A 16,835-nucleotide genomic window follows, 5' to 3' on the forward strand; every position below is an offset into this window, starting at 1 on the left:
TTAGGTTGTCCCTCTTCCGTGAAATACCCAGTGGGAGAGGAGAGGAGAAACTGCTCCTTTTCGGCGGTGGCTTGGGGCATGGTGGCAGCTTAAAGTGTTTTCCAAGGGGAAGCACGCCTGCAGGGACCCGCTGTGCATAGGGCAGGTGGTGACTCCTGGCAGGTAAATCCAGCTGCCGTGGGGTCCTCTGCGTTGTGAAGGCAATGTAAAGACGGGCTGGGGCCAACAGCTCTGAGCTGCAGCTGCCCCACGGATCCTGGTGAGGTCTCAAATCATCAAAATCAATTCTGAGGAACAAGTGTGGGCACCCTCAACCATCTCATCCCTGCTGCTAGCAGGCACCCGAATCCTGGGTCCTGGACCAGAGGAGATGGCAGGACCAGGGGCAGAGGCTGTGGGAGGGAGCACAACATACAAGTTCTGTGCAGACACATGCTCCTCGGGCTTTTGGACACCACGGCCCTGGCTGCTGCCTGTACAGTTGTATCACAAGAGCCTATCACTTCACCATGCCCTGTAAAGCTGGCATAGCCCAGAAGGAATCCACACTTGTGAACATACGGCACAGGAACTGCCTTCCTGCAGCTCCATGCTCTGAGTAGCAGCAGGTAGCCAAGGTGAGTGGAGCACTCACCAAAAGCTGGCCGCACCGCATCCTGCGATGAACAGCTCATTTGCCTGCAGTGCTGCATTCATCCGCTGATACTGGCACCCTGCACCCGGTGCTGGTCTTCCCAGCAAAGGGCAGGAGACAAAGCCACTGTGGCTCTGCAGAGGCCAGCCTGGAAGGAGCCCCGTGGGAGGGCGGCCAGAGCCGGCAGAATACAGCAATGGCTGGTGCAAAGCCCTTCTGAAACCTGCATCTGCTCCTGATGTGGTATGGAAACAGTAGTGATCTGTGAAGGTATGAAGTGGACCTCCATGCAGCGGCCTTATAGATTTCAGATAAGGGTATATTATGGATAGATGCCATTGAAACTGTGCTCCCTAGCTGAACAGTCCCCGAGAGGTTCAAGCGCAGGAGCAGCAGCTAATTCATAACATTCCTGGATGCACAGCCTTATCTGCTTCGACAGGCTTTGAGCTGAGATGGCCTGACCTTTGGAGCTTTATCTAAAGGCCACAAATTGTCTGTTTGACTTTCTGAATAGCTTAGTCCTGCCTAGGCAGTCCCTGATCGCTTTTAACATTCATAGTACGTAGCCCCATCTCCCCAGGACACATACTGGTCTTTGAAGTAAAAAAAAAAAATAAAAATTTAGATGTTGTTGTAAATTTGGGGTACCAAGTAAACAGCACAGAGCTATCTGTGGTAGGCTGACAATGTAATTTGCCAAAGAGATCCTCTTGGCTTGGTTCTGGCCTCTGATCTGAAACGAGATCTTCAGTAAGAACAGAAGTATCACATGAAAAAGCCCTGGCACACACCCCCCCTTCAGGCACGTAGCTAGGACTAGATTCAAGAAGCAGGAACGGACAATAGTCCTGAGCAGAATAAATTCTAACAGCACCTGTTTTAAAATGGTTTAATTATGATGACCTATACTACAGCTATAGTTAAGAATGATTTTACTTTCGCTTTGGGGGTCATGGGAAGAGTCCTGTAACTACACAAAAAAAGCCTTGTGGAGGCCCTAGCTCCCAGCAGAAAGCTCTTCCAGATCCCCAAAAAACTGATCTTCTCTGCTCTGATAGGACCTTCTGACACAGACATCAGCAACCATGCTACAAGGTAATCTTCTCTGCTGCTTTCATGGGAAAAAGGATCTTGACTCTAAGAAAGTGTGTAATTTTTGGAAAGGCCAGAACCCAACAAATACAGGGAGATTTAACTTTTTTTCATTTTTCAGAGACGAGCATTAACGGAGAAAAAGGTGAACACAGCCACTTCCATGGGGAAAGAGCGATGCCTATTTTGAGTCAAGGGTCTCTAGTGCTCTCTTCAGGGTGCTACACCCAATGCCACTGCAACTACACACAAACTTCGGGTGCTAGTGATGTGACTTACAGCTCGCAGCTCGCAGCCAGTTCCCCCTGTGAATGTCCTATGAGTTGGTCAAGTTACACAGAGCTGCTCACACCAGCTACTATCCTTTTGTCTAAGGCTTTGATTTGCTTATCTGAAGATTTACCTCCTGGATAACAAAAGATGATGACAATTTTATTAACGTGACACAACCATGTTACCTGGCAGCATCTGCACCCAGTTTTTCAATCTGTTGAAAAAGGAACCTCAGAGTCAGCCTGCTGAATAAAAGCAGAAAGCCTTCTTGGAGACTGATAGCACTCCAGTCAGAAGACAGGTAGATACTCAGATCTTATTTAGGCTTCACATCATGGATTATAACTCATCATTAGCCAATCAGTTCACTACAATAAGAGAAAGTTAACTGTTCTGGACACTGTCTTAACAGTGGTAGACCTGTATTGCTGCTGTGTAGAAAACAAAGGTGTACGGTGTAACCATACCAGGCGTTACAGTGTCACAGGCTTTCCAGCCCAGGACAGACTCAGCCTGTTGCCAAGACAAGACACTGGAATTGGTTCCTGGGATATCTCCGGAAATGCAGAGCGGCCCTGGTGAAAGTCAGCTTCAAGAGGGATCATCAGCAGTAAACAGAGAGGTCTGCCAAGTGAAAGCAAGTCTAGAGAACATCAATTGCTCTGTCAAGAGTGGCAACTCAAGATACAGGCAGGTCTCTGGGGTGTCATGGATGTAGCAGGGGTGAAATGAAGCCTTTGGATCAAGTTTTCTGTGTCACTGCTAGTCTACTGAGCAGTACTGTCCACTGTCATTTTTTGCTACACATCTCATACTTTCCATCTGTCCACCAGGTACAAGAGAAAGGAGCATCCTCAAAGACCAAATTCCAATATCTGGGATTAGGCCACCCAAAGGGCTATCCCAAATTTCATTTTTATGTAGTATTGTTAAGAAAAATCCTATTCAAATACCAAGTAGATCTGTCCCATAACTACACTGTTGTTTGTTGAGCAGGTACTTTCAGGTTGTGTCCAGCCATTACTCAAAACCCAATCCACAGGTGCCTTGGGATTTGTCCTGGAGGTCACCGTAAGGGTGTTACGTAAAGATGCTCCAGGTGTCTGTCACCAGTGCTACCAGGCACATCACACTTTTCCCTAGAAATGGTTCAGAGTTATTTAAAACTTGGGATGGCACTACGTAAATGGAATTTGTAACAACAGGAAAGGTATAATGAACAACAAATTCAGCATGTTAGTCCTACTCCTGTTCTGTTTGATAAATCCTTTATTTACCGTTTTCCGGAAGGTGCTTTGGAAATTTTAGTCTGTGCTAATGAAACAGAGATACACAGCATGTCTAGACCTTGCTGTATTTCAGACTTTGCTAGAAAATCTGAGTTCAGGAATTAAAGATAACATACCTATTGCTTATTTGCTGTCAAACAAATATACTCAACTAAGGGGCTGGGTATCCTGTTATTAGTCATTCTGAAGGAAACACCTGCTTGGGCTAAAGATGCATCAAGTTAAGCTGTGCCTCTAAGCAGTGTGATAATATCTGTACCCACCTGTGTTGGATGGAGTGAAGCCTGGTAAGGATGGGCTGTTGAGGCCTGGGAGCAAGACTGGAGGGATGCCCTGTAGTGCTGGGTATGCAGCAGGAAGGTTAAGAGCTTGCAGGGGGGTGTTATCAAACATGCCCTGCTGTTGAGCTGCCAGACCAAGAACCTCATTGGCTTTTTTGATCCGGTCCAGCTCCTGCTGAGCCATCAACTGACGTACAGTAGCTGGGTCAAAATACTCCTTTTCCTTATCCAACTGGCTTCCAATGGTTTCTTTAACTTTGGAGATATGCTGTTGAGAGAAGATATGGTCACGTACAGACAGTCGAGCACTGTACTTGATGCCACACAAAGTGCACTCTGTTTTGGGTCCCTCGTAACTTGTTTGGTTTATGCCAAAATGCTTGGCCATGCTGAGTTTGGACTTCTTCTCCTTTGCCCTAGCATTCTGGAACCAGACCTGAACAACTCTCTTTGGCAGTCCAATGTCATTGCCCAGGACCTCACACTCCAGCATGGTAGGTGTCCTGTAGTCATTAAAGCACGACTTAAGAACTTTTAGCTGGAGATTAGTCATCTGAGTGCGAAAGCGTTTCTGTCCGGGTCGATCCCCGCTCTCTCCAGACTTGCTGGCTGAACCACTTGCACCAGGGCTGGGTGAGCAGGGGTCTGCAAGGCTGGATGTTTCACTATAGTCCACAGTACCTTCATTGTCGTACTCTTTGCTGTAGAAGCTGGGAGCTGGGCTGACCAGGCCAGAAGACAGCCGATCTTCATATTCAGACATTGCTATCATGGCAGCTTTTGTCAGACCTTCGCTGGGTCCCGATGCTGATTTGGTTTCGGTTGCAATCCCTGTTGCACTATCGTTGTCTGCATTCCCTTCATCTCCTGTTGTAGTGTCTGTGATTGCAGTGTTGACAGACGAGCAGTCATCGTTGTCCAGCTTTGTTTGGTCAAAGCTCAGATTGACCGAGGACATGGAGGGACTCTCAAAGTCTTCTATTCCTTCCACCTTGATGGAGGATGGACTCAGCAGAGTTCGAGGTGACAGTTCCATGCTCTTGTTCACTGGCGAAAGAGGAACACTCTGCCCATCGCTGCTAGTTGGTGGCATGTGGGAAAAGCTTGCTCCATCAAAGATGTCTCCCTTCATCTGGAGTCCCCCATCACAATCTAAGAGCATAGCAGACAACGTCAAGTTGTATCCGGCTCTCTTGGCCTCGTGCCAGTGACGGGATCGGATATGAGCTTCAAGAGCTGTCTTCGCTTTAAAGAGAGCTCGGCAGAAGGGACACCGTCTATGGGCTTGGGCAGGCCCTACAGCTCTGAACTGCCCCTTCCTTTCCCGTGCACGGGTGTTCTGAAACCAAACTTGCACCACACGTTTCTTCAAGCCCACTTCATGTGCAATGTGATCCAACATTTTCCGTGTTGGGTTGGAGTCGAGCAAGTATTTCTGATAAAGAATTTCCAGCTGCTCTGGGGTAATGGTTGTCCTTAGACGTTTATCCCTTTGCGGTTCTTCTCCTCCAGTCCCACTGTCATTTTCCCCAGGGCTTGCACTGGCCTTTTCCTCCAGCTTCCTCTTCAGTGTGTTCATTGTGGATGTTGGAGTTGAGGGTGAAGTGGCTGAGCTTGCTGGAATCTGTGGTAACGTTCCAGACAGCAGCTGGCTCGCCAGTAGGGGATTACTGGGATCAAAAAGCATGAATGGCATATCCAGCGTTCTGTCCAGGAACGGGGGGTGGATAAACTGGTTCTGTGCACTCAGGAAATGAAGCTGCTGATGCTCCTGCCAATGCTCAAAGGAAGGAAATGCCAGCTTACACTGGTCACACTGGTATGGGATTAGCTGAGGAGGTAGGTTTGCCAGCTGTTGAGGGGTGGATGTGTGAATGGGTTTGAGGGAAAGATGTGACAGCTGCGATGGACTTGGGCTTGACTGTGACAAGGAGCACTGAGGGGGCTGAGGAGGGGGAGGCGGCTGTTGCAATGAAGAGGGGGAGGATAACTGTGAAATCTTTTGGTGTGCTGAACTTGTCTTTTGTTCTCCTTGGTCCTGTTGCTGCTGAGACTCTTGCTTTGGTTGCATTTGCTTCTCTTGAGTTTGGTTTTGCTGTGTACTTGGAGGTTCAGACTGCTTTGGTTTCTCATCTGTAGCTTCTACTTTAGAACTATAGGTGGAGGAATCATCTGCCTCTGCTGTGAGCTGCAGAAAAGCTGAGGAGGTTGCATTGGCTGAAGATGTAGGTGTGCTGTAAGCTTGCGAGGGCATTGGTGTGCTGCAGGAGGAACTGGTTGGAGTCAAGAGCTCCATTGCATCCATAGAGTCTTCATTCTGGCTATCATCCTGTCCATCCTCATCCTCATCTTTGTAACAAAGCTTTTTCTGATGTTTAATGAGATCAAAAATGCGCTGAAAGACTAGACTGCACTTTTTGCATTGGTAGTTCAAGTTGCTTGTTCTAATATACCTGTCATTTGTAAGCTCCCGTCGTTCCCCGTCCTTGCCTTCTCCCTGATTCTCATAGTTTTTCCTAGCTTTTTGACGGGCATTCTGGAACCACACCACTATAACACGCGTTGGGAGGTTCAGCAAGTTAGAAAGCTGCTCAAATTCATCATCCTTTGGATAAGCATTGGCATCAAAGAAATCCTGCAGGACTCTGAGTTGGTAGTCAGTAAAGCGTGTCCGGGAGGATCGCTTGCTTCCCCAGTATTCCTGCTTTTGAGGTTCTGGAGAAGGAGGCCGTGAGTCTATCTTCAGTTCTTCCAGGCTGGTAATTGGAGGATTACTGAAGTTGTATGGGGAATCCTTGTTGCGCTGGCGTTCTTTGAAAAGAGTGTTTCTGAACCAGTGCTTGATCACTTTCTGGGGCAATCCAGATTTGTCCGCCATCTCTTTGATCTGCTCCTCACTTGGGGAATTGTTAATATCAAAATACTGCCGAAGCACTCTGAGCTGGTCGTCGGTGATCCGTGTCCGTGGCCTCTTGTTCTGCTGCTGCTGGAGAAGGCTAGGGTTGAGCTGATGCTGGTACAACTGGGCCAAGTCGGCAGGCAGAGGGTCTACAGGACCCAGCTGGGGTGGCAGCTGCGCAGGTAGTGTTTGTAGTGGCATGGTTTGCATCATAAGTGGTGAAAAGATGGGCAGCTCCATCGGCATGGAGAGCTGGGTGAGTGGCACAGACGGCTGGGCTGGTGCGATTGTAGGAGAGGTAATTGGTGGGGCAGAAGTAGGAATGGTAGGAGTAGAAGCCGGCTGAGGAGGTGCTGGAGGGAGCGGAGGTGGGGGTGGCGGAGGTGGGGGTGGTGGCTCTGGAGTCTGAGGCCTTAGTGGGTACAGTTTGTCATAGTGTTCTCTGTATTGTTTGGCAAATCTCTCTAACTGCTTAAAGGGAAAGTAATGTTGGTGAACATGCTCTTGGTGGCTCTTCAGGATGAGAATGTTTGAAAAGAACTTGCCGCATGTATCACACTCGAGCTTTTCCAAGTTCTCACCTTGTTCTGTCTTCCCATTTTTCTTTTGCACCTTCTGCTTGTTCTCGTTATACTGAATGACAAGCTCGAAGCCAAAGTTTTCCAGCAAGGCTTTTGTGGCGTTCCCTCTTGCATCAGAGGCAATACGTGGAGGCAGCAAGGAAGGCTCCGTACTACTGCCTGGTACAAAGTCCTTCTTCTCTTTGGGCTTCAAGTTATCTGGCAGAGTCTCCTTAGATGCTCCATTATTGTCTCCCCTCTCTGCACTTTCCCTTTCCCGGGAGGTTTCTTTTTCTTTCTCCTTCACTACGGATTTATTCTTCTTCTCAGAGTGCTGGCTCTGCTGTATAAGGACGGAGTGGGGTTGTGACAAGGACAGCTGACCTTGCTGCTGCTGTAAGAGCTGTGGATGGCTCTGTTGAGGGAGCTGAACTTGAGCCTTCAGGTCCTCCAGCAAACTTGGACCTGTACCAGTCAATGTCAGTGCACCACTGGTGACAGGCAGACTAACTTCTGGATTGAGTTGGAACTCGGCACTGGGGATGTAGAAAGGAAATAAAAGATGCTGCTGCTGTTGAAGCTGCAGAAGGGTTTCAGTGGTCATCGGAAAGTGTGGCAAAAGTGCTGGGTTGAACAGCTGAGACTGCAGGAGAGCAGCTTGCTGCTGCAGTTCTTGTTGCAGATGGGCCTGGACTTGGGCCTGTGCCTGTGCCAGGGTCTGAGCTTGCTGCTGCTGCTGCTGCTGCTGCCTGGATGCAATCATGTCTGCCAGCTTCTTCCGGTTTACCTCTTTGGGCTCTGAAGGGGAGGCGATATTAGTGCTTACGGGGTTACCTAAGGGGGGAATTCCCACAGTGTCGCTGGATACCTGGTTGAGCAGGCTAGGAATGGGAGTTGTGCCCGAATTACTTGTGTTGGTGGTTGTGAAAGTATTACTGTTGCTAGTGCTCACTGGACTTGGTGTGGATGAGCCCAAAGAGAGACTGCTGCTGTTGCTGTTGCCAGCACCGTTACTGCTGCTGCTGCCCCCAGCCGCCTCCAGCTTGGCAGCACGAGCTTTGGTTTGGTGCAGGACAGACCTCATGTGGATCTCCAAGGTTGAGCTCTGACTGTAGGCCACGTTGCAGGTGTTGCACTTAAAAGGTTTGTTGTCTGGGCTGCTGGTAGGTTCGGGCTGCCCAGTAGCAGACTCTTGGAGGGCTCTTTTCAGTTTATGCAGATGAGAAACTGAATTGTAATGGACCAGGAGAATGTTCTTTTGCGTAAAAGACTCCTTGCAGACCGTGCACTTGTAAGGGCGAGACGGATCTAGAAATTTCTCCATAGTGAAGTTCGGGCCCTTCCTGAAGGGTAAGGCCCTCTTCGGTTCTGAGCCAGAGTCCTCTTGCACTGACCCCGAATCGCTACCTGTTGGGCTCTGCTTATCTTCCAGGTCGCTCTCCTCCTCCTTATCTTCCTCAACTATTATAGTGTGGTCTTCTGAAAGTGAAGGATCACCCATAGCGAGAAGGTCTCCGTTGACCAAGAGGCCACCATACAGCTGCTGAATGTCGGCCTCACTCAGCTCCAGATGGCTGGTTTCCAGGTGCTTCTTCAGGGCCTGGAAGGTTCGGAAGCTGCGCTGGCAGAGGCAGCACATCGTGGCCGCCCGGATGACGTGGTACTGGGAATGGAGCTGCAGCTTCTCAATGGTTTTGAATGCCAGGCTGCACTGGTTGCAACGGTACTTGTAGACGTGGCGATCAGACACCGGCAGTTGAGGCCGCTTTGCGTGAACTTCATTGAAGTGTGTCTGCAGGGCCGCTGAGCTCTTGAACACCTGGTTGCAGCCCTTCTTCCAGCAGAGGAAGCTGGAGTCCTCCCTGGCAGAGCTCTGATCGGCCGGAACGGGCTTAGGATCTCCGCTGTGCTCTGTGTTCTCCGATGGCAAAAGACTCTTTCCCGAGTCCTCAGAGATCTCTGTGAAAACAAAATTAGAGCAAACCTGAAAATTACACCAGCACACAAGGGCAGATCAACATCCTCTTTTTGTCTCTAGTACGTCTGTGTTTTTTCTCTGCAAGATGATAGGTATTTCTAACGCTTCTCCTCTATCTTCATTCATCTAATTTAATACCAGCCCATTACCCTCATCGTGGCCCATTGCATAAACCTATATACTTTACTTTCTTGCCCACTTTGAATATCTGGAAACTATTCACACACACACGTTCCCTTAGTGCATTTGCCACCTTTAATTCTTCCTTTTAAGTGAAGGCCACTCAACTACCTGTCTGTGATGCTCTTCTTTGATGTCCTGCCTATTTTCCTATAACAAGGTTCATCAATTTGAACGTAGTATTTGAGTCCTGGTCCTATCAAAGCTAGAAACAACAGGAATGAAATTCAGGCCCTGCTGGCAGCAGCTCAAAGGGTGCTGTTTGAGGGAAGATGGGAGAAGAAGGAACAAACACTCAGTGCACTCCCACTTCTCCAGGGCCACTGAGCACTACCCTGCTGGAAAAGATGTTGTGATACGGGTAGAGACCAAAAAAGGGATCGCCATGGCCAGAGCAGCTCTAGCTACCCTGACTGTGCCAGTGCTGCCCCACCAGCACCACTGCCTTGGGGCCGTCTGCCTGGAAGGAAAAAACTGCTGTCTTAATTCCCACATTCCTTACAGACCTTCCAGCAGGGCACAGAAGGAAGACCAGCACGACTTCCAAGCCAAGTTTGCGATCAGACACTTCTGCCCACGCAGAACGATGTTCTTGGGATGCCCCCCTATCACATGACAAAGCCAAGACTAAACAGTCACGGCTTTACAGTCATGCCTTCATAACACAGCATGGCAAAGAAAAAGGCTGAGGAGATTTGGGCCCTCAGCCCTCCACCACCTGTGCTTTTCACTGCTCACATCTTGTCTTCTTCCTCTGCAAGGATTCAACACCATTTCCAGGTGACTTGCCATGGCAGTAAGCTCTGCTCCTCAGCTCTGAGCCACCTCGCTCTGCCCTGCCATGGGGACACCCAGGTCACCAGCCCGTTCGTGGCACAGATGAAGGGAGACGGCCCTGCTGGGCACCACCTGACTGTGTTTCTCAGGGGACAGCTGGGCATGTGGAAGTGACCTGGACAGAGATGTCCCCAGACACAGTCCCTGACCAGGTGATGGGACTGGGGGAGCGGTGGGACCTGTGGACCTCATTGACCCGCACTCACCAGGCTGCTTCCCCAGCTCCTCTGCGGCAGAGTTCCCGTCTTTCTCTGGAGCGGCTGCCGGAAGAAACATGCTGCTGGGCATCATCACCTCAGGTGTTGTCACCTGGAGACAAGGAGGAAAGGATGTGGGGAGTAGGAAAACACAGGAAAATATTTTAAACATCTTCAGTGACAAAATTAGACACCAGTATTGTAAAGTCAGAGGCGTCACTTTTCATAGCTCACTGAAGACTCATATTTATTAGACAAAGCTCTCATCAGTCAAAAGTGTTTCTACAGTTACATTCTGGACATAATTAGCAGTGCACACTTGAAGAATAATCTTATTATTAATATTTTTCCTTTATGTAGAATTCAGACTTTGATCACTGACAATGTTTTGTCATGGGCTGTGAAACTTCTTGTGCAACCAATTAGGTAGATAAGTTGAAAGGCCCACCTTAAGCTGCTGAAAACATAATAAGGCCCCTAATTAAATCATACCTCGTAAAGTACACTGTAATCTTGAACTAGGGAGCATTGCAGCACTGTTTTCAAAGTGTATCGATGCAGGAAAAGGAGGGGCATGAGAAAGAAAAGTACAAATAAGGAGCGAGGTGACAAAGGAAAGGATGAATAAGACTAAAAAGACAGCAAATTGCCTGCAAAATGAAAAGCTTTTGCTAACCCTTTCCTTGCTCTAAAGTGTTCCCTTCGCCTCTCTGCAAGTGTTTGTCTAGAACCTGCATGATCATGACCAGCGCAGTGCCAAAACAACAACATTTTTCAAGAGCTGGAGAGCTTGCATGCTTCAACTACAGACGCTCTTTCAAAGAGTCAAACACATATGCTCATCTTTTTTTGGGAAAACTGTTTCTTTGGGTGTATCCGGTCACACAGAGAAAATACAGACAACCTCGCTACCAGTTTGCAGGTGGCTGGCATCAAGTGCAGGACAACAAACACCCTTTTTGAATGTCCAGAGCCAGTCTCACACACCAGCTGAAAAGCTGCCTCACAGCCCTTCTCCCCAGAGCAGCAACTGGGAAGACTGACACGTATCACCAACACCATCCGTGTGGTATTCCAGCGCGTGGCTGCCAGCACCAGTTAGATGCCTGTGGCAAGCGAAGACACCTCTGCAGCTCCAAGCAGCTGCATGTTTCACCCCGCTGATGCTCAGGGAGCATCTCCTATACACCAGGGCCACGGCACTCGAAGGCACAGAAACCAACACTGACTTGCAATGCTTGTGGTGCGTCTGCTCCCAGCCTCTGACTGCTGGGAGAGTGAGGCATAAATAAACACTCCTAGACAGGTAAGTTTCTTAGCAAAACAAGTCTCTCCATCCTTCTGTCACATGCTAAGAAGGCATTTGCACCCTGGATTTCAGAACAGAGTGAGTGAGTGAGGCTGTTATCTGCATGCAGTGTACCTTGCTTCCTGGGGAGTCAAGGACCACAGGGCTCCAATTCAACTGCAGAAGCAAACCTGTGATGAAGCTGAAGGTAAACCAACGTGCAGGACATGAAATCTTCCTTATCTAGACAGATGTCAAATGCAAGCAAACATAGACTAGACCTTGGCTTCACTAAGTGAAGCTAAAACAGTCCATGAAAAACTGTGTCCGAGTGGCTGCAGACATCTGAACAGCACTGGGGAGGGATGCTGAGCTTCCTGCCTTTACTGGGATGGCCGGTGCATGGAGGTGGGTGCCAGGTCCCACAGATGTTGGCAGGAAAGGCAGATGACACTGATAAATCACCAGGAGGGAAGCTGAGCACACCAAATTCATTCCACCTTCTACTCTAAGCAGGAGTATCTGATGGCTGTGGGTGGTGAGTCTGGAGACGTGAAAGGTCACTGGTTAATTCCCGGTAGCCAGGCTCAGAGGAGGGGAATGAGCAGGGATGCCGAGGAGGGAAGGCAGGAAGGAGCCACCCCTCTCAGCTTTATCAGCAGGGAGAGTGCTTTCCTAGGATCTTTAGGAATTATGAAAAATAAATCATGAGAAATTAAAAAAAACCCCAACAGAGTAGAAAAAGAACAAAATTATCTAACACCTCAGCTGCACATCATTATAGAAAACTGTGGGCTTTTTATACACGTTACAGTAAGGCAGCCATCCCCACTACCACACTCAGTACGACGGATCAGTAATTGTTTTCATACACTTTAATTAGAAAAACTCAGATGGCTATGAATAATAATGGAAAAGAGAGACTTTTGCACTTGAAAGGTTGAAGTCAATCAAGTGTGAATGACGGCAAAAAAGAAAAAAAAAAAGACACCAATTCATCAGGCCTCTGTTGTCTCGCCGCGTCTTTAATCATAATTCCTGATTGGGATTCAAGAAGGCAGTAAGCAGCGGTTCTTTGTCTGCCTTCACCTTCCGTCAATTAACTCTCCCCGAAATATAATCATCAACCTCACATGCTCCTCTGCATCTTAATCTGGGTCTCCAAACCAGTAAGTGCTGCCCTATATGTGTTTAAGTAATTACCTTTATCTACCTGCATCTCCATAGCCACAGTTCTCACCCTACTTCTACCCCTTCCTTCCACAATAAAAAAAGAGAAAAAAAAAAAAAGGTGGGAAGAAAAAAAAAAAAAAAAAAGCCTGTGGTACATTAAATTGCTACAGGCACAAAATCCCAAAATGCAAACAGAAAAAATCTTAGAAAAAAGTGCAGGGAACTAGAAATTCTGGATATGGATGTAGGGCAACTGCAGACAGTCCAGGCAGCCACACAGGGCTGGGCCTGGGAAGCAGAACCTTGAAAATAAGGCTTTTTAAATGGTCGTGCTTCAGCAACTGGACCCGCTTCAGTCCTCCACCTGTTCGGCACTATTCAGGCTTCTCCTGACAGCGCTGCCTGTTTGCTGTGCCATTTTCCAGGGCAGGACTAGCCTATATCTTCGTCCTCACAGACCACCCCCGACCAGATAGCAAAGATGCAAATAGTGAAAACAGGCTGCACGTCTCCAATCATTTCACATTTACACTGAATTCCAGACTGCCCGTTTCAAACTGTCTGTCCCTTCACAGTGCAAACCAGTCCGAGGGCACAGCGTTTCCTGGTACGTGCAGAAAATGCCTCGCACACTGCGGCTGCTTTTAATACAAACAGTGGAAGTACCAAGGGTGCAGGAAGGTTTAGTAGGCCACAGCCACCCAACAGATAAACACGGAGCGGTGCTCTACGACACGGTGGTTTGTACTTTGGATGTATTTAAATGGCATTAACTGTTCCGGTGACAGGGAGGAAAGTGTTTATCTCCAGCACTGCCTGTGTTAAGTGTCTGCAGTTGTAAAAAGCTCTCCACCTCCCTTTCACCTGAGCCTGCAATGCCTGGCATGTAAACCTGGCATCCACCCTCAGTTCTGCTCAACCATCTCCTTGTTTAAATGTCTATTCAACACCAATTCTTTCACAACGGCAACATATCATTCATTGTGAACTGTTATTAAAAAAACAACCCTACAGATTTGTTTGACAAGTATGATTTGTCTTCTCCCTTTCCTTCTTCCGTACATACCTGCTTTGCTCTGTCTAACATTAAACTGTATCCCCTTCGCAGCTGCAGCCCTGATCTTCTGGCCCACAAGCCACCAGCAAAGCCACCCAGCTTGGGAACACCACCCCCTGTCACAGCCGACCCGCCTCCACGTGGAGCCCTGGCAGCGCCCGTCCCCTCACTGCTCCTGCATCCAAGGTCTCCTCTAGGTTGCTCTCCCAACATTACTGCACAAAAAGCAAACGGTCTCCTTGACCTGTGCTGCTCTTGATCTTCCTGCCGAAATGAAACCAGGAGGGGAGGAGGGATGGGCAGCTTGCTCCTACCTGCTCTTTCTGACAACCTGACATTTGGATACCAATACGTGGATCAGGTTCTGTTTACCGGTACTTCAACGACCAGGGTCAGTGGCTCCAAGAAAATCCCTGAAGCTGGGGCAGGCACTCAGGGCACACACTTTGCTCCGACTGCCCCGTCCCCATCCCCATCCTGCTCAGTGGGGCAGGGAACTTGCTTGGGTAAAGAGTGAAGGAAGGGGAAGGTTGGGCCAGAGACTGTGGCAGCCCCTCCTGTGCCCCACTTCGCAGTGTCCTCCCTGTGGTCTGTACTGGAAGGCTGGCTGGAGAACTTCCCTCTACAGTAGACTGCAGAGAAGCCAATTATCTGCCTTAGAAGATGGAAAGTTCTTGGGACAAGCCCCTCCGCTTCCAAGGACCCTCCCTTTTGGATGAAATTCAGATGCCCTTCAGCAGATAAAATTTCTTTATGATGATGAGATTCACTGACACGCATGAGCAGCCTGATGTGACAGCCATTTCTATAGACAATGTGGTCCAGTGAGCAACTATTACAAAAACCCCAAGGGCTGACACGCCATGTCTCCTGCCTCCCTGCCCCACGAGCATCTTCGGCAGATGGCACATGCCCTGACACCTACAGACTTGTCACTGGTCTGGAGAACTTGCAGGTCCACTCCTCACCGGTGACAACCTACAGCAGTGACAAGTGTGGCTCCTGCCACTACTGGATCTACCAGATTGTTAAGACTATGAACTGCAGAGCAGCTTATCAACACAGGCCGGAGGCTGAGAGCTGCAACACCCCTCCCACGCGAGCCCTGGCAGTGTGACACAAGCATATTCTTGGCACGTCTGAAAAATTAATCTTGGCTAGTGTGAGCGGCCAGCTCCCCATGCGCGCTGGATCTGCCTGCTCTGACTTTCCTCCGGACTGAGTGACCAAATGTGTGGACAGTCTACGCAATTCCCCCCTTTAACACCCCAAAATGCTGAAATCATGCGGCTTTTGAAAAGAAAATCTCTAGAAGGGGTCTGAGGAGATACATTACTATCCCTATGTCCACACAACCAGGGGGAAATACACATGCATTGCAAGGTTCCCGAACCAGACAAAGGAGGTAATTTCCATTACAAAGAGAGAGAGAGGGTGCTGGAGTGAAAAGCTTCATTAGACTCAGAGAGGCAAAGCGATGGCAGTATACCAAGGTCACTTCTAATTTAGACCATCTAATTGGCAAACATGGCTCCAAATGGCTATCATCTCACAGGGCTCAGAATTAATGAAGCCCGATTATTTTCATTACCTTCATCCGAGATGGAGAATGAGACACAGAGTGAGAGGGAAAGGGGGGAGTGAGAGGGGGTGAGAAGGAGGGAGAGAGAAAAATTGAATGACAGCAAAAGGGAGAGAGCAATAGGAAAAGACAATGGGAAAGAGGAAAAAAAAAATGTAAAGATAGCAAGAGGGAGAAGTGAGGTTGGCAGGGACAGGCAAGAATTACTCTTAGAGCAAGGGAGGAAAGAAAAAGATGGAAAGATGGCTGAAACACTGGGAAGACGCCCTAAACTGAGGAAGAGAAAACTGACAACAGAAATGACAGGAGAGGAATGTGCAGAACGATAAAGCCAGCCCTGGGAGGAGGGAGAGCCCCCAGCTCCTGGAGGCTCTCGGGAAGCCGTCCCTTCTCCCGGCTTGAGCCCATCAGTCTTGTCAATCGACTATGCAGGCGCGCTGCACTTCACCCTCATTAAGGGGCTCTCTGCTGAAGCGGTGCAGGCCCAAGATTAGCAAAGAGGCTGTTATGTGGAAAGATGACGATTAGATCTGTTTAGAGCGGCTGAAATGCCGCGCAGAATGAACCTGGGCACGTCCGTTCACCAGCCCCATGGACGGGAAGCTACAGGACACGGTGGGGGATGGTGGGAGCCCTGCTCCTGCCCCACGGGTGCTTCCCCGACCCCGACGCTGTGCAGGGACACGACACACACTCCTTTCCCCACAGCCTGTGGCTGCAGCCCTGCCAGTCCCTGTCCCAGCGCCTGGGCTGGTGGGGAGGACCTGGGTGTCCCATGGGGCAGCCAGCCCGGCTGCTTGTGATATGAAAAGGACGGCGCATGGAACAGCCAGCTCTGAGATGCTGAGCACAAGCAAGCAGCCGTTACTATGGCAACAGACATATTAGACACTGCAGGTTCCTAAAAGGCGTCTGATAAGGTATTATTAACTGGAGCCTCCTCCAAATACCGAGCGCAAAGACACTGTGTCGAAAGGGACCTGGCTCCCATTTACTGGGCTGCAATTCCCTCACCGTGGCACCAAGACCCGATTCATGTGTCAGACTGAGACGGGAATCTTAGCTAGAATGAGCAAAATTAGGAACCTTTGATGCTGCCGCATTATGCACAAGCCATACTGATATCTCAAAATATTTGCCACAATGCAAAAAAGAATCGCCTTCTTGACCCACACGCTCTTGGACTTAAAGCGGGAGAGGCAGCCTTCCTCCCCAGTGTATCTCTGGGTACCAGAGGGAACAGCTGCCCAGGGCCAGCGGCAATGGCAAGGTGGAAGAACCAGAAGGAAGCAACAGGATGAGCTTCATGGCTAAGCCATTCTCCACAGCTCTTAGCAGAAGTCCTGTGCTCCACAGCAGCAGGATGAGGCCCTGTGCCAGCACAGCCAATGTGCTCACCTAAGGGGACTGTCCTCCACAGTGCTGCAGTTGCTTTGGCCACGTCCTCTGTGGTGTGTCCCAAGCTCCTTAACAAGTGGCTTCTGCCAGTCCCCCTGGATCCTGGAGGGACAG

At 49.2% G+C, this 16,835-nt stretch overlaps 1 protein-coding gene across 2 annotated transcripts in view; it reads right to left on the reverse strand.

The window, feature by feature from the left end:
* The window catches only part of ZFHX3 (zinc finger homeobox 3), a 174,288-nt gene that overhangs the window by 5,594 nt on the left and 151,859 nt on the right, over positions 1-16,835 (reverse strand). For both annotated transcript variants that reach the window (XM_055818473.1, XM_055818472.1), the window contains exons 8-9: positions 10,233-10,335; positions 3,555-8,990 (exon numbers count right to left, since the gene is read on the reverse strand). In XM_055818473.1, coding sequence (XP_055674448.1) covers positions 3,555-8,990; positions 10,233-10,335 — 5,539 coding nt within the window. The remainder of the gene's footprint in view (positions 1-3,554; positions 8,991-10,232; positions 10,336-16,835) is intronic.

The sequence above is a fragment of the Falco peregrinus genome, chromosome 14 (genome assembly GCF_023634155.1).
Source record: "Falco peregrinus isolate bFalPer1 chromosome 14, bFalPer1.pri, whole genome shotgun sequence".
Taxonomy (NCBI): Eukaryota; Metazoa; Chordata; class Aves; order Falconiformes; family Falconidae; genus Falco; species Falco peregrinus.